Source organism: Oncorhynchus masou, chromosome 30, assembly GCF_036934945.1.
Source record: "Oncorhynchus masou masou isolate Uvic2021 chromosome 30, UVic_Omas_1.1, whole genome shotgun sequence".
NCBI lineage: Eukaryota > Metazoa > Chordata > Actinopteri > Salmoniformes > Salmonidae > Oncorhynchus > Oncorhynchus masou.
The window spans coordinates 55540211-55567102 of record NC_088241.1 but is presented as its reverse complement, the minus strand read 5'-3'; the positions used below and the strand labels follow the sequence as shown (position 1 = coordinate 55567102).

Sequence of the window (26892 nt, the reverse complement as noted above, 5' to 3'; positions counted from 1 at the left end):
ACCCCATCATTCCCTGTCTATATCACTCCATCATTCCCTGATGATGACCATGATGTTCCTACACACTTGTATGCTGGAAGAATTTATTCATTGGAAACTATGGATTAGTGTTTTAGCTATTTATTTACAATATGTTAACCTCATGAGATTATGTCAAGGAAGGCTGCAGAAAAATGTAGGCTCAATTGCGGTCAATGATCATTAAATCAATATATGTACAGTAGCAGTCAAACGTTTGGACACCCCATCTCATTCAAAGGTTTTCCTTTATTTTTACTATTATCTACATTGTAGAATAATAGTGAAGACATCAAAACAATGAAATAACACATATGGAATTATGTTGTAACCAAAAAGTGTTTAAACAAATCAAAATATATTTTATATATTAGCCACCCTTTGCACACTCTTGGCATTCTCTCAACCAGCTTCATGAGGTAGTCATCTGGAACGCATTTAAATTAACAGGTGTGCCTTGTTAAAAGTTTATTTGTGGAATGAATTTTTGTTAATGTATTTCATCTAATCAGTTGTGTTGGGAAAAGGTAAGGGTGGTAAACAGAAGATAACCCTATTTGGTAAAAGACCAAGTCCATATTATGGCAAGGACAGCTCGAAACAAGCAAAGAGAAATGACAGTCCATCATTACTTTAAGACATGAAGGTCAGTCAATCCGGAAAAAAGTTTCTTCAAGTGCAGTCGCAAAACCCATCAAGCGCTATGATGAAACTGGCTCTCATGAGGACTGTCACAGGAAAGGAAGACCCAGAGTTACCTCTGCTGCAGAGGACAAGTTCACTAGAGTTACCAGCCTCAGAAATTGCAGCACAAATAAATGCTTCACAGTTCAAGTAACAGACACATCTCAACATCAACTGTTCAGAGACTGTGAATCAGGCCTTCATGTTTGAATTGCTGCAAAGAAACCACTACTAAAGGACACCAATAAGAAGAAGAGACTAGCCTGGGCAAAGAAACACAAGCAATGGACATTAGACCGGTGGAAATCTGTTTGGTCTGAGTCTAAATTTGAGATTTTTGGTTCCAGCCGCCGTGTCTTTGTGAGACACAGACTAGATGAACAGATGATCTTTGCATGTGTGGTTCCCACCGTGAAGCACGGAGGAGGAGGTGTGATTGTGTGGGGGTGCTTTGCTGGCGACACCATCGCTGATTTATTTAGAAATCAAGACACACGACCAGCATGGCTGCCACAGCATTCTGCAGTGATAGGCCATCGCATCTGGTTTGGGCTTAGTGGGACTTTCATCTGTTTTTCAACAGGACAATGACCCAAAACACACCTCCAGGCTGTGTAAGGGCTATTTGACCAAGAAGGAGAGTGATGGAGTGCTGCATCAGATGACCTGGCCTCCACAATCACACACACTCAACCCCATTGAGATGGTTTGGGATGAGTTGGACTGCAGAGTGAAGGAAAAACAGCCAACAAGTTCTCAGCATATGTGGGAACTCCTTCAAGACTGTTGGAAAAGCATTCCAGGTGAAGCTGGTCGAGAGAATACCAAGTGTGCAAAGCTGTCATATCAAGGAAAAGGGTGGCTACTTTGAATAATCTAAAATATTTTGATTTAACACTTTTTGGGGTTACAATGTAGAAAATAGTAAAAAGAATATAAATTCTTGAATGAGTAAAGTGTCCAGACTTTGACTGGTGCTGAATGTCCAACCATTCCAATCTATGCAGAGCTATGGTTTAGAAGTTCTATATAACATGATAGTGCAAAGAACTCAGTGGCTAACTGACACGTGCATGTAGTCAAAACACATTTCAAATGTTTAAGTAAAGAAGAGAGATACCACACTTAGCAAACTGACTGACAACACCATCCTATTTTCTCACCAGCATGAACCTAGAAGACAAACACACTATGTTTTGGTATTCTTTATTAAAATACTGCTGTACACACAAATATTACAACATTTTAGTCAAACACAAGAGGGGCATAAAACATACTAAGATGGTGATGGAGGTGTGTGTGGGGGGAGAGAGGTGTGTGTGTGTGTGGGAGAGAGGCAGCAATAGTTAGTGATGCACGGGTTGACTCATAACCCACAGTCCCCACGGTTATATCTGCAGGGCAAGGGTTTTAGGGTCCTGAAATAGTGTGTGGATGAAGGGTGGCAGGTGGAATAAAGTGAGGGGGGAAAAACATGTTTAATTGAGTAACTCATATCTATAGGCTACATTGAGGTTTTTCTTTAATTAGAAAAATGAGTGTGTAAACCTAAGCTTCAGGGCCTAACTGCAGGCTCCGCGTGCCAACTAACCTAGCACAGAGGGCGCTATTTTATTTCCCAACAGTGCTGCAAAAGAACGACAAAAGTAGGCCGTTATAGTATCAACTGGACAGTGGCTACTTTGGGTTTCTAAACTTTATTTTGTGTAATAGTGTATTTATTTTCTAAGCCATAGAAAATAGTAAAAAGAAATATATACACACACACACACACACACACACCCCACACCCCACACACACACTTCATTAGATGTTTTATTTAATTCATATGCTGGTAGAGGCTATTAGCCCACAGGCAGTCGGCCTAAAATATATCCATTTATTGTTTCACATTTTGTTTCGCAAAAGGTGTCAATTTAGGCTATTGTTTCAGCAAAACATCAGGCTACTGTTGAATAGGCCAAAATAGTCAAATTGATGAAATGTTGAAGAAAAACATCATTGTTCAATAAATGTTCAAGAGAAAAGGAACAGAGCATTTTCTATATTAGCGGGTTAGGATTGGATGCAGCCCTCAGATTTCCACTATCACATATAGTCGGGTTGTTGGGGGTGCGGGTGAACAAACAGCTGACCCGCGCATCACTAACGCTAGTACTACTGGAGTGTGTGTCATGATGGTGATATGATAAACGTTGACATGTGTGGATAGTGATGGCTGTGTTGGTATGGGTGTGTGGAAGAGATTGGTTTAAAGATAGGGGTCTAAGCACCACATTCACCAAATGTGCTTTCGGTCTTGATCATGTCACTAAAAACAGGAAACAGTACATGATTCTAACATAGCCAACTCACAGCTCACCTCATGGAGTAGGTAGAAGATGCCCCTAACAACTGACATAGGGTCAGATATGTTGTCATCCCCTTAGTAGTTCAGGTAAGACTGGACTACGGTAAACTGATGCTAGATCTGTGCTTAGGAGCATCCATCCCCTCACCCCCACCCGCACTTTAGAGTCCCGCCCACACCGATCTGACTGGATAAAGGGCGACCAATGACGGCCAAACACATTCAGTCATTGGGCCCCTGCAGCTGTCCATTGTCCTGAGAGAATTCCAAACCATCCAGAGGGTCTATTCAATAGGGTTGAATGTTGCACATAGACCTGTGATGTATAGAATAGACCTTCTCATGTGACTAGAAGTCTTGGTATGATCTATATAATACATTTCTAAAACACTTTGAATGGTTCACCCTTCTGAATAGATCCTTGCTTCTGAGTGCAACAGCCATCCCACCCCCCTTACCAATTCTCTATCCTTCTCCCTGATGTACACTCCTTCACTACCCATTATGAATTGAAAGGCATTGGATTGGTAGAAGCATGGTTTGGAGTTTCCATCATATCTCTTATGCCAATCCATTATTTTTAAAGCCATGAGAGGGTGTGAATGAGAGCACACTTCAGGGGGAAAAACCCAGGGGACCTCCGGAAGGGGTCAAAGGTGACTCCTGGTCATCGCTGCTCGGTGTCTCCAGCACGTTTTGTGTCACATGATCTTAAAAGGTCAAATAAAAAAAATACATTTTCTTAAAATGATTCAAAACCCCTTCCTACAATCCACTTCGCCCCATCGCCCCGTTCCTTGCCCCCCCCCCAAATTGGTCCACAGAAAAACATTTTTGTTGAGGCAGAAAGACTGTCCCTTCCATGTCCCATCATGCATCACTGCACAACAGCAGAGTAAAGTGAGAAGAACCAGCTAGAAAGAATCATCACAAAAAGCATAACGTATTCTCAAATTAAGAGGTCACCAGGGACCCTTCAGGAGAGGGAGAAAGACGGAGGGAGGGACCCTTCAGGAGAGGGAGAAAGAGGGAGGGAGGGAGGGACCCTTCAGGAGAGGGAGAAAGACGGAGGGAGGGACCCTTCGGGAGAGGGAGAAAGAGGGAGGGAGGGACCCTTCGGGAGAGGGAGAAAGAGGGAGGCAGCAAAGAAAATAATTGAGGCAGAACTGGCTCCATTCTCTAGTTATGCCCAATCCATGGGTTCTACCCCAGAGCTGACAAAACAGTTCCATCCCCCGAGTTCATAATTTGTGTCACAACATTTTCCACAATAGTGTCCATCATTGAGCAATAAAGGAGGGGCTGCCTGGCCTGCCTGACTCTGCTCTAACAAACACAACACACTCCTCAATGGTCTGCTTCAACAGAGTCCCCATTCCAACCCACAGCCTACTCCAAAACTCAGTGGGTTGTCCTTTCTGAGTGGGAACCGACAACTAAGGTTGACTTGGACTGGCCCATTTCATGAATGGGTTCTTTGACCACCCCCTTAGAAAGCATCCAGTGGTCTGTCCCGTCTCTTAATGTGTTGGTATGAAGGGATGTGGTCTCCAGCAGAGACACGCAGTAGAAAGCCTGATTTATATTCAGTTCTCAGTCTGTGTCGGTGTGTGTCTGACTTCAGCTCTGTCTGGAGGTGCATCTTGTAGGCCACTCACACATTCATTAAAAGTCCAATAGTGAATCCTCCACAGAAAAAGAGCAGGAAAAAGGTCAATACCATGTGGTTGGTTTATTTTTTTAGTATCCGTTTTGTTCCCCAGTTCTAAAATAAAATAATGCAGTGTTCATCATCCTTGTTGTCATCGTCACAGCTTCCGTTTCTGTCCACTATTTGTAGTGGCAGCTGCTGGGTTTTTAGGAAAACAACAAAAATTATCCTGGTTGCTAAGACAGTGTATGTGACTGTTCCAGCAAGTCCCGCCCCCTCTGATGATGTCATCACTATGAGCCTGGTCCTCCGATGTAGTGCAATAATGTGCTTTCAGGTTCAGGGTTCAGGCAGTCCCACCCCGCTGCCTGTGTGTGGGGGGTGGCAGGGGCGCTACAGGGGGCCAGTGGCAGCCGCCTGCTGCAACTCCTGGAAGGTACTGTCGAAGCAGCGCTTCAGGTCTGAGTAGGTCACCACCAGAACACTCTTCTCATCACGAGATACCAGGTTTATCTTCTCAGGCACGCCCGCGTCCAGCTACACAGAGAGACGGGAGAGAGAGAGATAAGTACTGCTAGACTGGTTGTCCAGCTACACAGAGAGACAAGAGAGAGAAATAAGCACTGCTAGACCACTAATCCAGCTAAACAGAGACCAGAGACACAGAGAGATAAGTACTGCTACACTGGTAGTCCAGCTACACAGAAAGAAAGGAGAGAGAGAGTGTGATAAGTACTGCCAGTCCAGCTACAGAGAGACCAGAGACAGATAAGTACTGCTAGACTGCTAGTCCAGCTACACAGAGAGACGAGCAAGATAAGTACTCCAGCTACACAGAGAGACGGGAGACAGAGAGCGATAAGTACTGCTAGACTGGTAGTCCAGCTACACAGAGAGACGGGAGAGGAGGGTGAGTGGAGAGGAGAAGTGGGTGAGTGGGGAGTGTGTGAGTGATTGAAGCAGAGGGAGGGAAATTGGAGGGAGAGGAGAAGAGGAGAACAAGTGGGTGAGTGGTGAGGAGAAGTGTGGGAGAGGAGGGTGACGAGAAGTGGGTGAGGAGAAGAGGGTGAGTGGAAAAGAGGGATGAGGATGGAGAGGAGGGTGAGTGATGAGAGGATGGTGGAAAGTGAGGAGAGGAGAAGAGGGTGAGTGGAGAGGAGAAGAGGGTGAGGAGTGGAGAGTGAGAAGAGGGTGAGGGAAATCAGAGGGTGAGTGGAGAGGAGAAGAGGGTGAGTTGAGAGTGAGGAGAGAGGGTGGGTGAAGCGGAAGGAGAGAAGGCGGAGGGAGGGTGAGTTGAGAGGAGTGTGGAGAGAGTAAGGATGAGTGAGGAGAGAGAATGGCTGAGTGGAGAGTGAGTGCAGAGGAGGGAGGGTGAGTGGAGAGAAGGGGGGTGAGTGGAGAGAAGGGGGGTGAGTGGAGAGAAGGGGGGTGAGTGGAGAGAAGGGGGTGAGTGGAGAGAAGGGGGGTGAGTGGAGAGAAGGGGGTGAGTGGAGAGTGAGTGGAGAAGACGGTGAGTGAGTGGAGACTGAGGAGAAGAGTGTGTGGAGTGGGGGAGGTGAGTGGAGAAGAGGGTGAGAACAGAGGAGGGAGGGTGAGTGGAGTGAGGAGAAGACTGTGAGTGAGTGGAAAGTGAGGAGAAGAGGGTGAGTGGAGAGTGAAGAGAGGACGGAGGGTGAGTGGAGAGTGAGGAGAAATGTAAGAGTGTGTGGAGTGGGGGAGGGTGAGAGGAGAGTGAGTGAAGAGGAGTGAGGAGGGAGGGTGAGAGGAGAGTGAGTGAAGAGGAGTGAGGGTGAGTGGAGAAGAGGGTGAGTGGACAGTGAGGAGAGGACAGAGGGTGAGTGGAGAGGACAGAGGATGAGTGAGTGGAGAGTGAGGGAGGGTGAGAGGAGGAAGAAGAGAGGGTGAGGGAGGGTGAGAGGAGGAAGAGAGGGTGAGTGAGGGAGGGTGAGAGGAGGAAGAGAGGGTGAGAGGAGGAAGAGAGGGTGAGTGAGTGCAGAAGAGGGAGGGTGAGTGAGAGGAGCGTGAGTGAGTGGAGAGTGAGTGCAGAAGAAGGAGGGTGAGTGGAGAGAAGGGGGATGAGTAGAGAGGGGGGGTGAGTGTGTGAGTGGAGAGTAGGGACGGTTGGTGGAGTATGAGTGAGTGCAGAGGAAGGCACAAGGGAGAAGGGAATGAAAGGGAAATGAGTGAAGAGAATGAGCAAAAGAGATGAGGGATGGGTGACGAGAAAGAGCACTGAGTAAAAGACAGAAAGAAGGGTGAGAACGACCCAGAGAAGAGAGAGGCAGAAAGAGCGAGGGAGAAAGAGAGAAATACAGGAAGAGAAGCAGGAGGAGGCAGACATACTTTGTTGAGGCAGGAGACGATGTGGCTGAGGTCTATCCAGGGGGTCCCAGACTCCGTCACCTGGTGGAACAGGTGGTCTCTGAACAGTTTCAGCAGGTACCGGTCCCCCGTTTCCGACCACGTACGGTCCTTCTGAAACCTGGCACACAGAGACACACAGACAGACAAAAAGTTAGACACCAACAAGTGAAAAGAGCTTGTAGAAGTGTGAAATGAAGGGAGAGTCAATTGGTCAATGTGAAACATTTACTTCAGAGTGATACAGTACTTACTCTGGCCTCTCATTGATGGTGCCCAGTTTAGCCAACAGACGGAAGAGACGACCATTCTGGACCTCCTACAACAGATATAAAACAACTTGATTCGCAAATATCATACTCCTAGAACCACAACACAACGGGTCAAATGAACCATTGATGTTAAGTCCAAAATGTATTATTTTCAACTAGAAGAGGTGTTTGTCTGTGTGAACTGTAGGTGGTAATATTATTTATACACCGAGTACAAAACATTCCTAATATCCAGATGCACCCTCCCTTTTTGACTTCAAAACAACCTCAAGTTGTCAAGGGCATAATCCAAGGCCTAAAAGTCTGTCTTTAACCCATCTCCTCCCCTTCCTCTACACTGATTGAAGTGGATTTAACAAGTGACCTCAATAAGGGGTCGTAGCTTTCACCTGGATTCACCTGGTCAGTCTGTCATGGAAAGAGCAGGTGTTCCTAATGTTTTGTACACTCAGTGTATATTACTTTACTGGAGTTAAACAGGCCATCTGCAATACATTTTTGGACTTTTAAATGAAACGGTATATACCCATTGATTCTTGAAGAATATAAAGTATAAATATAGCCTCAATATTTTGATCAAATCTTTATGGCTCAGTTGGTAGAGCATGGCATTTGTAACACCAGGATAGTGGGTTCGATTCCTGGGACCACCCATATGTAAAATGTATGCATACATGACTAAGTCACTTTGGCTAAAGTGTCTGCTAAATAGTATTATAGTATTTGTGATCTCACGGACAGTCAGTCCTTGCATCCATAGCTAAATCTATGAATTTGAGAGTGGTTACATTTCTCCAGTCCTATCCTTCAACTACTTTCCAAAACAGAGAGAGGGGGGGGGCACTTTTTTATATTTTGAACTGCAGATTGTTCCTTTAAGTAAGTCACCATCAATGCAAACCCACAGAGAGCATGAACACACACACACACACACACACATTTCCTGTTGGTAACACAATTTGACACAGTGGTGCTTATCTGTGTTGTATGTAAGGAAGGAGAAGTACGTGTAAAAGCACGAAGGTTAATGTGGATAAAAATACTACCAGAAACCCATCTGAACAGGAACCCCACACCAAGGGAGTAACATGACTCTCGCACATACACAACTCATAGACTGAAAGGTGGCATTTCCTGTTTAATGCTAAAGATGGCAGCAGAACCGCTCACACAGGACATACTCACTCCTCTCTTTCCTGATACAAGCACCAAAACAAAACGGAAGGGGGGGCAGGACAGAAGAGGAAAGCAGAAGCTGTAGAGTGGACAGAGGGACCACAACCCACACCCTGCATCTCCACACCCTGTATCTCCACACCCCTCTCCTTCCTCACCCTCGCCACCTTCCCTTCACCACGCCTTCTACAGAGCAGGGGTCACAAACACACACAGCCTTTTGATGCGTATGTGAGTAAAGTGTAAAGTACATGACGGGGAAAAAGAGTGTCACGACAGGCCTGATGGAAACAGAACATGTCGACAATACTAAATATACTTGACAAGGTGGGATCTCTACGTCAGTCAAATTAATGATGCAAGAAATGGCAGGGGAATTGCCTTTATGAGCAAATATTGCTATAATAACTAACCATCACATCGAAGTCAACTTGGAGTCACACGATGACATGGTGTGTGGCCCTCTCACTACAACTCAGAAAACCATTCCGTTTATTTGGTTACAGATTAACTTCTGATTAACTTCACAGGGTGGGGAAGGCTTGATGCTCCTTCCCAATAAATATCCAGGGTCCTACTCTGGTGGCATGATGATCGATGCTTGGCTGCCATTTCACAGAATAATACTCTTTTGTCCATAACAATCTCATCATGTAGGTAGTCTACCATCACTCTATCTGCCAGCTGTTGGCTAGAGCACACATACCAACACCAGAGTGGGCACATTTGCTATATAAATGCAACATTTATGACAAAACCCATCTGTAAAGTAGAAAATGAGATGGAAATCCATTTAACTTGCAAGAATTTAAGTGCAAAAGTTATTTGAAATAAGTCCTCACACACAGCCTTTTATCATCAACAAGTCAATTTGATGGAAGCATCTCTGGTGGGAAAATTAGCATATTGTGTGTATGCAGATTTGAGAATATTCACATGAAAATCTGTCTCCAATTGGATGAAAACTTAGCTACTGTCGAACTCCATGACCCAACAGTGTGTGTACCTTGGCAAGGTCCTCCTCGATGACATCATTCCTCATCTGTGATGCGTCCAGCTGTGTGTAGAAGCGAGCTCCGATCATAGGCATGATGTCATTGACGCTTCGCAGCCTTGACTGCTCTGTCAGCAGATACCTACAACACAGACAGCATTATTTCAGTCAGTCCAAACTAACAACGCAGGAGCGTCGTCAAACTCAATTCCTGGAGGGTCACGTCTGAGGCTCTTGTTCTCGTCTTTCAATTGGTGCCCAATTAAGATCAAAAAAACAGGTGAGGGGACTTCCTTACTCAGTAGTGACCTTTAATTCATCAATCAAGTGGAAAGGAAGAGTGAAAACCTGCAGACACTCGGCCCTTGAGGACTGGAGTTGGACATGTGGTGCCATACGTGAGTGTTTGCTGCAGATGCCTGAGCAGTTGATTAACACCAGCTTCATAGCCTTGTGCAGGTTCTGTCTGTGGGTGTCTTACAGGATGAGGTTCTTGAGGTCTGATGAGTAGTTGATTGACACTAGCTCCATGGCCTTCTGCAGGTTCTCTCTCTGAATGCCAGCCAGAGAGTTACAGGCCAGGGCCAACACCACCTTGCCCAGGGATATCAGGTCCGCTTGCTACACACACACGAGAAACGGGTTAACAAAAACACACTACAGGGAGGGGCCAACTCAACCATTTCAAAGAATATCAGGTCAACATCTCATTAAGCCAAGTATAACAGACACACACTAGGATTTAAAACTGGATCCTGGTATCCTGAGATTTCCCAACCAAGCTCCTTCCCATACATTTTTTAAATAAAATGACAGGTAGTGACATATCAACTCTGGCTTCATTCATACATGAAACTATGTCCGGGACAATACCAGTATCGCGATATGAGTTAGTATTGTGGTAAGGAAACAAAGCTGATTTAACCTCTTTAGGAGAACAGCCCTAATGTTGGAAACAAACATCATTATGTTGTCATGCAGAGTCACATGTATTTATTTTCTAAACTACAGCACAATATGTTACATACAGCAGGTTATTAAAGGGACAATGAGTGAGGTCTGCTTCATGTTTACATTTTTGTCATCGAAAGAATACTGGTACCGTCCCAGTCACCACTCCACTAACAGTCTACCATATTCACATAACACCAGTCACCACTCCACTAACAGTCTACCATATTCACATAACACCAGTCACCACTCCACTAACAGTCCACTAGCAGTCTACCATATTCACATAACACCAGTCACCACTCCACTAGCAGTCTACCATATTCACATAACAACACCAGTCACCACTCCACTAGCAGTCTACCATATTCACATAACACCAGTCACCACTCCACTAGCAGTCTACCATATTCACATAACACCAGTCACCACTCCACTAGCAGTCTACCATATTCACATAACACCAGTCACCACTCCACTAGCAGTCTACCATATTCACATAACACCAGTCACCACTCCACTAGTCTACCATATTCACTCCACTCACCACTCCACTAGCAGTCTACCATATTCACTCAACACCAGTCACCACTCCACTAGCAGTCTACCATATTCACATAACACCAGTCACCACTCCACTAGCAGTCTACCATATTCACTCAACACCAGTCACCACTCCACTAGCAGTCTACCATATTCACATAACACCAGTCACCACTCCACTAGCAGTCTACCATATTCACTCAACACCAGTCACCACTCCACTAGCAGTCTACCATATTCACTCAACACCAGTCACCACTACACTAGCAGTCCACCATATTCACTCAACTGAAGTCATCACTTACCTGCATGGCATCTATACATTGAATTGCTTACTATCATGTACAGGCTACACGCAACCTCTTGCCGCAGCTAGTGTAGACAATGTCCAATCTCAATCTCACATTTTGATCTCCAAACAAGCTGTGTGGCAGTGGCAGATGCTAAAATAGAAACCGTGGCTAACAAAATGGCTGATACAACGTGGCCTCTAAAGTACTTGACAAAATACACATTTCCAGTTTGAATGGGAATACCAGGAAGGAAAGTTGACACACACACACGAACAGGGTACAGAACAGAACCATGTGTCCATCTGAATCAGAACTAGGCTATGTTCTGCCAGACTGACAGAGGGGGAGGTTACTGTACCTGGTACTGTGGCATGAGGGTCACATGGTTGGTCTGACTGTTGTCAAACGTTAAGACATCAAACACCCCTACACAGTTCACCCGTAACCTGCAGGGACAAACGGCATGGTGAGCTGTGTGTGTGTGTGTGTGTGTGTGTGTGTGCCTGCAGTCTGAAAAAAGGAAGCCAGGACTAATACAGAGCTTCTGCTTTCACTGTTCCTCTACAGGAAATAGGCCACCAGATAAGCATCAGGGGGCTGCAGACACAATGGTTTATACACAGTTCCCTAGCAGGGAACTTTACGTAGCTTGCCCACAATCAAGCAATGCAAAAATGGTGGGAATTTAGGACTAACACAGTGACAGCAGCTGCAACATTGAACTGGTTCGAGGTAGCGATCAGTTTCTGACCACACTGCGTCACATTAAAAATCTGTGTCTCTACCTGGTGTCAGAAAACATGGACCTTGCTGGGATCCATAACCTTGGTCACTATTATGTGCGCCTGCAAGGTGTGTGTGTGTGTGTCTACCTGGTCTTGCCGGTGATGAGGATCTTGCTGGGGTCCATGACCCTGCAGGCCAGGCCAGCAGTGTGGATGGTTCTGAGAGCTGAGCTCAGCTGGACGATGTAGGCCCAGATCAGAGACTCAGGAAGCAGACCAGCATGCTGCCGGGGTGGTGGGGGCTCGTGCTGTCCTACAGGGGGGCACCAGACTCACACGATTAGAAACACATAGAGGCTTCTCAAATAAAAAGGATAGACTTCCTAGGCCAGTTTTGTTTATTTAACTAGACAAGTCAGAAGAACAAATTCTTATTTACAATGACAGCCTACACCGTACAAACGCATACAATGCTGGATCAATTGTGCACCACCCTATGGGACTCCCAATCACGGCCAGCTGTGATACAGCTTGGATTCGAACCAGGGTGTCTGTAGTGACGCCTCAAGCACTAAGATGAAGTGCATTAGACCGCTGCACCACTTGGGAACCAAATGTCAAGACATGTAGTCACAGACATACAACACACACACAATGCACACTTGAGAGAGGTGTTAGTGTGATATAGAGTAGTAATTACAATGGTGGTCAGAGAGGCTCTGCTTCCTCTGGGCCTGCCTAGTAGCTATAGCACCTGTCTCAGGATCAGTTTCAGCCACAGCTTCCCCCACCCACCCCAACTACAGCATGAGCACACCAGCAACACACACACACACACACAACATCCCTACTATCACACAGACCAGCAACTGTCAGTGCTGGCACCACAACATCCACCCCTTTACCACACTCACAGAGACACCGCTAGCACCGGTCACCTCACAGAGACACCGCTAGCACCGGTCACCTCACAGAGACACCGCTAGCACCGGTCACCTCACAGAGACACCGCTAGCACCGGTCACCTCACAGAGACACCGCTAGCACCGGTCACCTCACAGAGACACCGCTAGCACCGGTCACCTCACAGAGACACCGCTAGCACCGGTCACCTCACAGAGACACCGCTAGCACCGGTCACCTTACTGGGGTCAGTATGAGAGAGGTGGAGGGGGGACGTTGGGGTCAGTATGAGAGCGGTGGAGGGGGTACATTGGGGTCAGTATGAGAGAGGTGGAGGGGGTACGTTGGGGTCAGTATGAGAGCGGTGGAGGGGGTACGTTGGGGTCAGTATGAGAGCGGTGGAGGGGGTACGTTGGGGTCAGTATGAGAGAGGTGGAGGGGGTACGTTGGGGTCAGTATGAGAGAGGTGGAGGGGGTACGTTGGGGTCAATATGAGAACGGTGGAGGGGGTACGTTGGGGTCAGTATGAGAGAGGTGGAGGGGGTACGTTGGGGTCAGTATGAGAGAGGTGGAGGGGGTACGTTGGGGTCAGTATGAGAGCGGTGGAGGGGGTACGTTGGGGTCAGTATGAGAGCGGTGGAGGGGGTACGTTGGGGTCAGTATGAGAGCGGTGGAGGGGGTACGTTGGGGTCAGTATGAGAGAGGTGGAGGGGGTACGTTGGGGTCAATATGAGAGCGGTGGAGGGGGTACGTTGGGGTCAATATGAGAGCGGTGGAGGGGGTACGTTGGGGTCAGTATGAGAGCGGTGGAGGGGGGACGTTGGGGTCGGTGTGAGAGGGGGAACATTGGGGTCAGTATGAGAGCGGTGGAGGGGGGACGTTGGGGTCAGTATGAGAGGGTGGAGGGGGACGTTGGGGTCAGTATGAGAGGGGGAGGGGGACGTTGGGGTCAGTATGAGAGCGGTGGAGGGGGGACGTTTGGGTAAGTATGAGAGCGGTGGAGGGGGGACGTTGGGGTCAGTATGAGAGCGGTGGAGGGGGTACGTTGGGGTCAGTATGAGAGGGGTGGAGGGGGTACGTTGGGGTCAATATGAGAGGGGTAGAGGGGGTACGTTGGGGTCAATATGAGAGGGGTAGAGGGGGTACGTTGGGGTCAGTATGAGAGCGGTGGAGGGGGTACATTGGGGTCAATATGAGAGCGGTGGAGGGGGTACGTTGGGGTCAATATGAGAGCGGTGGAGGGGGTACGTTGGGGTCAATATGAGAGCGGTGGAGGGGGTACGTTGGGGTCAATATGAGAGCGGTGGAGGGGGTACGTTGGGGTCAATATGAGAGCGGTGGAGGGGGTACGTTGGGGTCAATATGAAAGAGGTGGAAAAAGACTCACCCCACTTCCTCTTGGTGAAGTAAGAGTCGGCAGTGGGGTCGTTGAAGTGCCTGCTAAACATGGTCTCTGCCCCAGCATGGAAGTCATAGGAAAACACCAACGCTGAGAGAGAAACAGGAGGTTAGTGTGGGGGTTATGAATCAGACATACACTGAAACAAAAACCAATGGAAACACACTTAGAGACCCCCACCCACACACACAACTCACAGTGGTCTCCAAAGGCCTTGGTGGTGAAGACCTCCCTCAGGGTAACAGAGTTGGAGTGCTGGATCTTCTTCCACATGTCCACCAGCATCATACACTTGGTGTTCACCAGCCTGAAACCTGGTAACACACAGGAAAGACATTTAGAGAACATGACCACTCAAGAATCCTTTTATTTTCAATCAAGGCTGATCATTTAAAATCCCAAGGACATGAAGGCAAAGTGTGTGTGGTCTCACCATGTACCCTCCTCAGGCAGTAAGGCAGGTCGTCCTTGCTGTTGACGGCCTTGTAGCAGGAAGTGATGTAGCTGAAGTTGCTGGTTTTCTGCAGGCGGTTGGGAGGGGGAACAGGCTCCAGGGGAAACAGGCTGTGGTAGCTATCCACCTCAGATGGAACACCTGGGACAGGGATACACATCATGAGAACACATGTACACAGAGTGGACAAAACATTACAAACACCTGCTCTTTCCTTGACAGACTGATCAGCTGAAACCTATCATCCCTTATTGATGTCACTTGTTTTAACAAGTGTAGATGAAGGGGAGGACAGGTTAAATAAGGAGTTTTAAGCCTTGAGACAATTGAAACATGGATTGTGTATGTGTGTCATTCAGAGGGTGAATGGACAAGACAAAAGATTTAAGTGCCATTGAACAGGGTATGGTACTAGGTGCCTGGCACCGGTTTGAGTGTGTCAAGAACTGCAACGCTGCTGGGTTTTTCATGCTCAAGTTTCCCAAGTGTATCAAGAATGGTCCACCACCCGAAGGACATCCAGCCAACTTGACACAACTGTGGGAAGCAATGAGTCAACATGGGTCAGCATCCCTGTGGAACGCTTGATACCTTGTAGAGTCCCTGCCCTGACAAATTAAGGCTGTTCTGAGGGCAAAGGGGGGTGTACACAGCGTATATACACCAACACACAATGTCTACATCAAATACATCAGTTGACACTCATCTTCATCTTAAGTTTTGATAGTTGAACAACTTGACAATGTTCTATAAACCAACCAGTGTGACTGTGTGTGTGTGTGTGTGTGTGTGTGTAATCCTACAGACAGAGACACGACTCAGTTGGGAGTCTCACTTTCAGCCAGCAAGGAAACTCTACATCGACCGCAACAGAAGCTACACAACCATACCGTCAGAACACATTTCAACTGTCCAACAATGACCACAACGTCAGAACCCGTATCAACTGTCCACAGTGACCACAACTCCAATAATAGCCCCTCCACTACCTCTATTTGGCCAATCAGGGAAGGAATGCTTTACCGGTGTTCTCTGACTGGTCGATCTGAGCCATGGTGATTAGATGTCTGTTTATCAGCTCCTACAGGGAACCATAGGAAATGACATCAGAGATCAACACTGACATCACAGTATGATTGGAGGATTAGAACAGAGCCAGACAAACAGAACCAGGTAGATGAGAGAGAAAGAGTCAAGCATGGAGACAGGGCAAAAAAGAGAAGGGACCAAAAGGGAAACAGAAAGTTGGTTTCAGACAGGAAAGAACCAGGGGGTGAAGAGAGAGAGAGAGAAGGATACTGACAAATTAGAGACGGGGGGGGGGGTACCTGTCGGAGTTCATCAGCCATGAAGAAGGACGGCGCGTTGGCTTTGGGCTGCATGTAGGCCACGTGGGGAGCAGTGGGGGGGTAGATGTGGTAGGTAGGAAACACCTGCACAAAAACACATTTAACGACTGTACTTCCTATTGATGGAGAAATCATAACTGACAGTCCACTGATGATAATGAGGAATTTATTTTCAATGCCGTCAGTAAAGGCAACTAAATGGAACGTACCATCCCGGCCATGGGAGCGGGGGTGTTGTCGGTGTAGAAGTAGGTGGTCCCCCACCGTCTCCTTCTGGATGATGTGGGCCCCCTGGTCAGACACACTGGTGGGCACCATGTAGTTAGCTGGATTGGGGTTGTTGGGGTTGGGGGTGTGGCTGCGCCGGCGAGGGGCAGGGGAGGTGTGGGGGGTGATTTTGGGGGAGTGGAGGGGGGAGGACCCTGCAGAAAGAGACATCCCTGTGGAGAGGGGGGATACCAGAGAGGACATTGGTTAAGCAGAGGTACAGAGTTCATTGGGGTGGCTCCAATCATTGTTCTAACGGGTGACTGACTATGGTGGAATTCATCATGCTGGGGATTTACTTGAATAATACATTGTCTGCGGTTTTTTCTAGAGCATCTCCATTGTATGGAGTCCATTCACCTGTTTGCCAGGAGAACAATGGGAAGTAACATCATTAGAGAACCTCTACAAACTCACTCAACCTGACATATCCACGATATGGTGCAAAAAGAGAGCAGGGCTGAAAGCAATACAACCCCTTGGTTGGTGGGTTCTAAGTCAGAGAATGAAGTGGTTTCTGTAGTGGATGGCTCACCGGGTGCTAGGGCAGCGGCGGTGGAGCTGCTGAGGCTGGGGTGGGGGAAGAGGGGCAAGGGGAAGGCTGGAACACTGGACTGGACCATAGTGGCCATGCGGGGAACCCCCTTAGGGATGAACTCATTGGCTGTAGGGTTGGGAGCCTGGGAGAGCGAGCGAGAGGGAGCATGAGAGAGAAAGAGCGAGAGATGCATGATATTAAAATTAGATTAAGTTGTTCTGCTTCATCAGAGATTGTATTAGTATAATGTTTGTTTCCTTGTAAGCAGCTTTGGCTTCATCGCATACTGGAAAACATACATTTCTCTATGTATTTATTTGGACAGTGAAGCTCAAATTGTTTATTTGGCTCTATACTCCAGCATTTCGGATTTGAGCGCAAATGTTTCATATGAGTAGACATCAGGGGTGCAACTTTAGTTTTCGAAGTGGGGGGGACATCATACATTTTTTTATCCGGTCAGATAAATGCTCCAAACAGCCTGCCCAATCCCTCGGAGGCGTGTGTCCGCATGGTCCTAAAGCACACTATTGCCTCGTTTTGTATCACATTTCAATAATAAAACACGGGGAGACAAAAATAACATTTCAGAACGTCCCCAGTGAAAGTTGCGTCCATGGATGATAGTACAGAATGTCACTCTATTTGAGGGTATTTTCATACACATCAGTTTAACCGTTTAGAAATAAAAGCATCTACTCCCTCCATTTGAAGGTGTCACTATTAATTGGATAAATTCACTTATAGGGCTCTATATTCAGCTGGCGGTAAGGAGGCGGAACTGTCAAAGCACGATAGTTTGCAATTTCATCATGTTAAATCTGGCGCACTGGCATTTTCCAGCTATTGCACCAGGTTCAGCAATTTACCAGTCTAAAAATCAGCTGGTTTGCGCTGAGGTGGGAGAGATGGAAATATTTTAGGTGTGTCCTTAAACATTTTTTGTACAAATATGCCAATTTCAGTGAATGCAACTAGGGATATTTAAGACCGATCAAAGCTGGGTTTAGCGGTAATGCAATTGGTTATGGCATCGATTTTGCCATGAATCGTGAACAATGATGAGCGAGAAAGCTGCAGATGCACAAAGATCATGCCCCCAAAACATACTAACATCTCTCCCCATTACCAATAACAAGGGAGGTTAGCATTTTTGGCGGGCATATGATATGCCTCTCTCACTCATCATTAATCACAATTCATTCATGATTATCTGTAATATTGGTAGCCACATTAATGTAGAAGTGTTCAGAAACGTTCTATTATTATTTACAATAAAAGTGACTTCAAAATGACAATACATTATTTAGCATTAATTTATATTGGGCACAACATAATCCGAAACATAACCAAAACAAACTGCAAATGCATCCAACAAGTTTGAAGAGTCACAAGCTTGATGTAGTCATTGCGTGCTAAGAATATGGGAACAAATACTAAACTTGACAAAATTGAATACACTATAAATGAAATTTCTCCAAACACCTATGACACCTCCATTTCTAAATATAAACAAAGCATGAAAACACACTCAAATAAAAAGGTGACTTTTTGTAATCTTGCCTCAGAACATTTGATCTCAAATCCAAAATGCTTGAGTACAGAGCCAAATTAAAAGTTTTAGCTTCACTGTCCAAATAAATACGTAGGGGAGTGTATAAAACAACCAACAGAGACAGGATGACATTAGCTAGAGAAAACACACAACCCAACCACCACGGATGGGTTTTGGTTGAACTATTTTCCAAAGTAGGCCCTAAAAAAACCCACAATAACCGCCTCAAAATCCAACTATTACCCTTGGTTGATAACCGCACCAGGACCCAGGGTAGTGGTGCTCTTACCTTTCTCCTTTGTGATATGCTCAGAGCACCAAAGTCACTGAAGAGTGAGGACATGGGAGAACTAACTGGATCAGGAAGAGGACATAGAGGGAATGAAGACTGTGTTGTCCACGGAGAGTTTTCCATCGACCCACAACTCTGACCTGGTCCAACTGCCAGGGTTCCATGGAATAGATCTGTCAGTGATGTCATGGGTGTTCCAATCAAAGAGTTAGAAACTACTTAATTTATAATTATACAATTATTAGTGTCAATGATCTGATACATAAAGTGTTCTAACTTCTTACCGTGAGCGCTGTGGCTAAAGTTCTTTGCACCATCATCAAGGAGACTGGGAGAACTGCTGCTGCTGCTGGTCATTCTCTACAAAACAATCACAAACAAAACACAGATGCTTAAAAGTGTACTCTCTTAGTTAGCTAACATATCCTAGCAAAGCAAACAACCCTGATTTTCTTAAAAGGTACTAGTCTGTAGCAAAATAATTCCCATTAGTATCTGCATCACTGGCTGATTGTCTTGGAATTCTGCTTAGGTGTATAAATCTGGTTCAAATTACAGATTAAATAGCCTACATACATGCACAATTGAAATAAACAAGTACCTAGGCCTACGCAATTAATTGTCTTTGGACCAGTACTGAACCAGACTTTCTGATTAACATACAAGAAGAACACCTTTTCCACATTAGCACTATCATTCAGTAATTGACCCATATTTCCCCATTTACTGTAGATCTAAAGCTGGTACCGGAACACTTGAGTGCATCTGTTCAGTCAGTACTATATAGTTTCATTCTGAGGCTGGTCATACCTGCATCATTGAGTATTTAGACTCTGCGGGGCTCCCGAAGCCGTTGACCCCGATGAAGCTGCTGCTGAAGTAGGAGTTGGTCAGATTAGCATCAGTCCCACCCTCCATACCAGGGACTGCAGAGGACAGGGATGAGGGGTTCAGAATCAGACATCCCTTCTACTACACAGGCACAAGATCTGGATGGTCCTGGTAAATGTCCTATTCAATGTTTGGAAAACATTATGGAGACTGAGACAAGCGATGCCAAACAGACTATCAGCCTAATGTATTGTTTGGCCAGTTGCTGGTCGAAAACATCTCAATTAAAGAACAGCTCACTTTCTCCCTTAAAGAGTCAACAAGAATCTCATTCATTAAATGGCTGTGTGAAGCAAAATGCACGTAATGCACAAAAGTCGTTTAACTAATGTTGACTGTCTTCATTTGCAGGACTGGTCAGTTACAGATGAGTAGCCAATCAGCAAGCTTCTTGAGAAGATGTAAACACTTAAACTATATCCAGTCAGCTAGCTAGTCAACTTGTGTGCAAAATGATAATATCCACGTTGCAATCAAACGTGTCATTGTGCATAGTTCAATGATATCGCATACAGCTGTGTGGTGGTTGCAATATGTTGCTAGTTAATTATGCTAACTAGCTACTAAATAAAGGGACTTCATAACACTGCAGCAGCTGTTTTGGGTTAGCATGTAAGCTAGCTAGCCATCCTACTCATGCATGAAGACAAGAATGATAAAATATCTCGCTTCCAAACTATTCCACATTAACTAGTTAGATGCATTAACTAGCGCGTTAACGTAGCTATTGCAAGAGTTGTGTAAACGTTAATTTGCCACAAACTTTGATTTTGCAAGAGTTGATTATGGCTAGGCTAAGTTGTTTAGCCATAGTTTGATAGTTAACAAGTTAGCCAATGATTGTCTGAATTTGCCCACTCATGTCTTGAAGCGGTCAAATACAAAACACTGAATTGTCTCAGTTAGCTAAATGCATTATTTGAAGGAGCTCAAGCGTCGACGCTGGATGAAAACTTTAGTGATCCGACACTTTAATTAGGTATGCTTGATTGTGTAGCTTGAAAAACACGTTTTGGGGGCAGGGGCCTCAAAGAATCCCCGGGCTCAATTTTAACAAAGCCACTTACACGCCCCAAAACCAACAACCACCGATGAGGATGTGCTAGGCCCTGTCGTGTCGAACAGGGGGCAACCAGACCAAGCATACTCACTGGTTAACAGCTGTCCATCCAGAGCCGTGCCTGCAGACCCAAGAGAGTCGCTCTTTTTGGTGACGGTCGGCACCCCTACCGGGCAGGCCGGGGGTGCACTAAGCGGATACCCCGCTGCCGTCACGGCTCCTCCTGACATGGATAAAGGGACAGGGCTTCCTCCACCGTGAAGAGACATGTTTGCCATGGACGGTTCCTCGTGCAAAAACTGACACTCGTCCCCATAAAAGCAAGTCTTGTCCTTTGCGTAGTATCGGCAGAACTTCACCTTGACGCAGGGAATTCCGACACCCCCGAGCGGAGCAGCTGAAGCTGGGAGTCCACTGTTCATGGCACCGCTGCTGCCGCCGGAAAATATTCGAACATAGAGAGACGTCGATTGCTAGTTAGCTTGCTCTCGAGCTGGGTTAGATTAATGTAAATGCAACAGAAAATATGATTCGTCCAAACCTAAAATTACATCACTCACATATACGTCTAGATGATAAGGACATTGCGTTTGATAAATCCTGGTCGTTTTTGTCGCTACCCATGTAGCTGGCCTAGCTAGTAGCTAGCCTGTTGTTGAGCCTCGTTCACCCTTGTTGTTGTTGTTTTCTGGTCTCTGGCTACTCCGCTAAGAACCAGCTAGCATAGCATTGCATTGTGGGTAGCTTGCTACAAAGCAAAGTGTGTAATCATTAGTCCAAACAGTTGCAAAACGTTTCATTTTTGAAACGAAAACAACCGTTTCTATTAGACAAATTCAGGTAGGTCCCGTCCCGTTTCGTTCCGTTTGCTTCCGTTTAAGAAACGGTTAGCAACAGGTTCGGCGTAATGAATACGCCCCAGTGACATGTGAGCGGCTTTGACTGAGGGACAGTTTTTTTGTCTGTGTACAGAAACAACGATTTCCTATACAGAAATATGTTAGTTTGTCACCATACCCAATCGTTGTATAGAATATGCAGTCATGAAAGTGCAAGTGACGTGTGATATTAAACCACTGTGATGTAGTAAATCACTGATGTCACAGAAAAGGCTGGATGTCATGTCACATTGTTACAAGCCAACATTTAGGGCTGTTTGTTACATTGTAGCAGGCATTACGCAGTATTCCTTTTCCCTTTGACATTTCACCAGTCCTTGGATTACTCGTAATCACTTGATAAAGACATTTCTGTAAAGTAAAATCCCTATGGTCCTACAATAATATTATTATCAATCCAATGAAAATTTGAGAATATGAGAATATTTCATACTAAATAAATATGTGGGATATTTTATATACATTTGGTTTCATTTTATTAGGTTATTAGAAATATTGCTATATAATAAGTAAGTGGTTATTACATTAGGGCCTATTGGCTCTAGTTCATCACCAGGTAGCCTGGCAGTTAGAGTGTTTTTTTAATACATTTTTTATTTAACCTTTATTTAACTAGGCAAGTCAGTTAAAACCCTATTCTTATTTACAGTGATGGCCTACCCCAGCCAAACCCTAACCAGGACGACACTGGGCCAATTGTGCGCTGCCCTATGGGCCTCCCAATCACGGCCTGTGGTGATACAGCCTGGAATCGAACCATGGTCTGTAGCGATGCCTATAGCACTGAGATGCAGTGCCTTAGACCGCTGTGCCACTCTGGAGCCCAGCGTTGGGCCAGAAACCGAAAGGTTGCTGGTTTGAATACCTGAGCCGACAAGGTGAAAAGTCTGTCAATATGCACTTAACCTAATTTGATCCAGTTTTGATCCACTTAACCTAATTTGATCCAGTTTTGATCCACTTAACATTAATTTGTTGCCGTACTACTACCCTGTAAAACTACACATTTCACTGCACCTGTCTGGGGTGACAATATACACTAAATATACAAAAGTATGTGGACACCCCTTTCAAATGAGTGGATTCGGCTATTTCGGCCACACCAGTTGCTGACAGCACACAGCCATGCAATCTCCATAGACAAACTTTGGCAGTAGAATGGCCCTACTTGAAGACCTCAGAGACTTTCAACGTGGCACCGTCATAGAATGCAACCTTCAACAAATAAGTGTTGTTATTAGGAAGTGGAAATGTCTAGGAGCAGCAATGGCTCAGCCCTGAAGTGGTAGACCACACACGCTCACAGAACAGGACTGCAGAGTGCTGAAGCACTTAGCGTGTAAAAATTGTCTGTCCTCGGTTGCAACACTCACTACCAAGTTGCAACAGTGAGCCAGGCCTAATCACCCAACATCAGTGCCCGACCTCACTAATGCTTTTATGGCTGAATGGAAGCAACACCATGCAGAAATGTTTGAACATCTAGTAGAAAGCCTTCCCAGAAGAGTGGAGGCTGTTATAGGGGACCAACTCCATGTTAATGCCCAGGATTTTGGAATGAGATGTGTCCACATACATTTGGTCATGTAGTGTATATATTTTTTCAAAGTCAACCATCGCAATTTTCGTGGCCTGACATTCAAAGTTACTGTGATAACGTCATGAACCTTCAAGTACCAAATAAGTCTCTGATAAAGAACCGCAGATCAAACGTCACACATAAAAGATACCTTCTTGGGGCATCACTCTCGAGAACTTCTCATTGTGAAAAAAAGAGACACACGTTGAACACCAATGCCAGTGAAGGGAAATAGCAGAGTTCTCATCGGTGAGTTATTAAAATAATCAACAACGTTTTAATTCCAAAAATAATCAATTGAATATTATTATCTCTAAACTAATTATTTACATTTTTTTGTCTTATGTCCAACGACTGTTTTATTCGATAACCCTAAAATAACAATCCCAGCCTATATATTTTCAAAATACGTTTTATATTCTATGTTGCACAACACTATATGCTGAATTTGATACTTTCCCATAGTCCCAATTTCCCCAATAGACCAATCACCTACCTGCTGCGCATAATTTTGTATTTTTTAATGCATCAAAAGCTGTATTTTTTGTCTTTATCTGAAAGAAAAGCATTACAACAAGTTGATGATTCTTCGTGTTGATTAGCTGTTATAAACTCTTGCGTTTCGCTGATCTTGTTCTCTCTCCAGCTGCGCTCCTGTTGCTGTTCGCCCGTTGTGATGGAAACGCGTCGCAGCCTCAGGGAGACTCACCTCGAGCGCACTGTATTACCAGCCAGGAGGTAGGTGGCTAAACTGTGCATCCGTGGGATTATAATTGACCAAACTGACCGGTCACCCACTCTAAACCTATGGCACATCAGGTTTTGGCCTCATCCACGTTTTCAAACAGTTGTTCAAGGAAATTAGCCAGCGACGAGAAAGGAGAGTGGGCGAGCTGCAGCCGGTGACTGTTGCGGGAAAATACACTGAGTGTACAAAACATTAGAAATACCTGCTCTTTCCATTACAAACTGACCAGGTGAATCCAGGTGAAAGCTATGACCCCTTATTGATGTCACTTGCTAAATCCACTTCAATCGGTGTAGTTGAAGGGGAGGAGATAGGTTAAATAGGGATTTTTAATCCTTGAGAAAATTATTAAGATATGGGTTGTGTATGAGTGCCATTCAGAGGGTGGATTGGCAAGGCAAAATATTTAAGTGCTTTTGAACCGGGTATGGTAGTAGGTGCCAGGCTCACGGGTTTGAGTGTCAAGTACTGCAAAGCTGCTGAGTTTTTCATGCTCAACAGTTTCCTGTGTGTATCAAGAATGGTCCACCACCCGAAGGACATCCAGCCAACTTGACACAACTGTGAGACGCATTGGAGTCAACATGGGCCAGTATCCCCGTGGAACACTTTCGACACCTCGTAGAGTCCGTGGCCTGACGAAATGAGGCTGTTCTGAGGATGAAACGGGGTGCAACTCAATTTTCGGATGATGTTCCTAATGTTTTGTGCACTCAGTGTATGTCACGGACAGTAAAGAAAGACCCGTGTCCTCCGTTCGGTTCCTGTTTAATAATCATTTAATAATGGAAGCCCATTACAGCCATTCATTATTATTAGTAACCATGAATTCCTGTAATTACATAAAATACACATTTTAAAATATAAATACAAAATGCAAACAGAAAGAAAAACATGGTCATAAAAACAAGCCATTCATCGTTAATAAGGTCCTCAATCAGCATTCTGAATTTCCCCAGAGGCAACAAAACATCACATTTAAGATTGTTCCACAAATAAGGTGCAGAATAACAGATGTACCTAACTCATTAGTCTCTATATGCATTCAATACTAAATTCAGGAAAATATAGGTTTTTTTGTGGTTCAATGAAGGCAGATAGCATACGCAACAGTATCATCAGCATACAAGTAGTGCAGGTGACAATTATTTTCAAACCAGTCAACATTGTTAATGTAAACAGTAAGAAGTACAGTCTGGTCTAGGCTAATTGAGGAAAGCCTTTGATAGGTAAAGGAAGGGGGCAGCACAATGTTGCCTTTTATCCATACAGTTAACCACATCATTTATAACTAGGGATGCAGCAGAGATAGTGCTATGACCTATTCTAAAACCTTACTGATGTACATTTAGAATACATTTCAAAGATAAGAAAGATCTTAGCTGAGAATTTGTCAACTATTATAATATTTTAGTTAGGCAAGAAAGTTTAGAAATAGGGCAGTCATTATTTAGGTCACAAGGGTCACCACCCTTGTGAAGGGGGAGTACATGGGCTACCTTCCAAACCTTGGGGATAGTACCAGATTTAATCATTAGGTAAAAATATGAGTTAATGATTCAGCAATCAGGGGGGCAGAGAGCTGCAGCAAAACTGGATCAAGCATATCAGCCCCAGTGGATTTATATTTTTACATCAATCTTAAGCAAGGCATCAAGCACATCACAGATAGTAAATTGTTAATATGAAAACAAAAATTCACTTGAAGTTAAAGGGTTAACTGTCGGGTCAGCTAGAGACTGGCGGAGGGAAGAGCAGTCGATTGACTGACCAGGGTCAATTAAACCACCATCTCTCTCAAATAAAAAGCTTGCAGAGGTAAAATTATAATTAAAAGCATCACTTATCCCATTCTTCTCAGTTATGATGCCAGAGTCAAACAGAACTTGCTTATGCAGGGAAGAAGAGCAATTTCTACGCTTCAGTCCATTTTCAGTTTTCCAAAATGTATAAGGATCACCAGCAGAGTCAGAGATAGAGTTTTAAAATGAGCTTGATCTAGCTTTCTTAATTTTATTTTATTTTATTTTATTTATTTCACCTTTATTTAACCAGGTAGGCTAGTTGTAAACAAGTTCTCATTTACAACTGCGACCTGGCCAAGATAAAGCAAACAGTGTGACACAGACAACAACACAGAGTTACACATGGAGTAAACAATAAACAAGCCAATAACACAATAAACAAGTCAATGACACAGTAGGAAAAAAAGTCTATATACAGTGTGTGCAAAAGGCATGAGGAGGTAGGCAATAAATACGCCAATAGGAGCGAATAATTACAATTTAGCAGGTTAACACTGCAGTGATAAATGAGCAGATGATGATGTGCAAGTAGCGACTTGTAAGTCGCTTTGGACAAAAGCGTCTGCTAAATGGGATATATTATTATTATTATTAGAGATACTAGTGTGCAAAAGAGCAGAAAAGTAAATAATAAAATTAATAAAAACAGCATGGGGATGAGGTAGGTAGATTGGGTGGGCTATTTACAGATGGACTATGTACAGCTGCAGCGATCGGTTAGCTGCTCAGATAGCTGATGTTTGAAGTTGGTGAGGGAAATAAATGGAGATAGTACATCTGTATCTCAATTATCTCAATTGTCTGAAAGATTGACAGTCCGCTACAGAGTCAGTTTTTCTTGCTTTGGCCCAGGCCTGATTTCTCATCTGAATGAGCTCAGATAGCTCCAAAGAAAACCAAGGGTTAGATCTATCTTTGACTCAAAATAGTTTAAAAGAGGCATCTTTATCTGCCAGAGGAATAAATAGGGCTTTCACATTTAGCTGTGTGGGTTTTGAGATCAATTGAGTCAGATTAAAATCTATGCATATACTCTTAAATTGATCTGAGGCAGAGGGAAGCCAATCCAGATTCAAAACCCTTAAAATGACCAACTGCGAGGACAAAAAAGGTGTTAAACACTCAGATATAGCGC

The 26892-nt window shown here is 44.9% G+C and overlaps 1 protein-coding gene and 1 pseudogene across 1 annotated transcript; one reads left to right on the top strand and one right to left on the bottom strand.

Annotated features, from left to right (window-relative positions):
* The window catches only part of LOC135521669 (vascular endothelial growth factor receptor 1-like), a 137164-nt pseudogene that overhangs the window by 94875 nt on the left and 15397 nt on the right, over positions 1–26892 (top strand).
* Positions 1893–21602, bottom strand: LOC135522830 (PAN2-PAN3 deadenylation complex subunit pan3-like). The gene is given in 20 exon segments (XM_064949455.1): positions 1893–5240; positions 7047–7185; positions 7319–7383; positions 9519–9648; positions 9988–10127; positions 11652–11739; positions 12166–12331; positions 14309–14410; positions 14518–14634; positions 14754–14915; positions 15798–15855; positions 16103–16207; positions 16333–16384; positions 16386–16563; positions 16926–17070; positions 18773–18948; positions 19060–19135; positions 19586–19701; positions 20818–21155; positions 21287–21602. Coding segments are annotated over 19 exon segments (2490 nt in total). The 5' UTR covers positions 21149–21155; positions 21287–21602; the 3' UTR covers positions 1893–5096.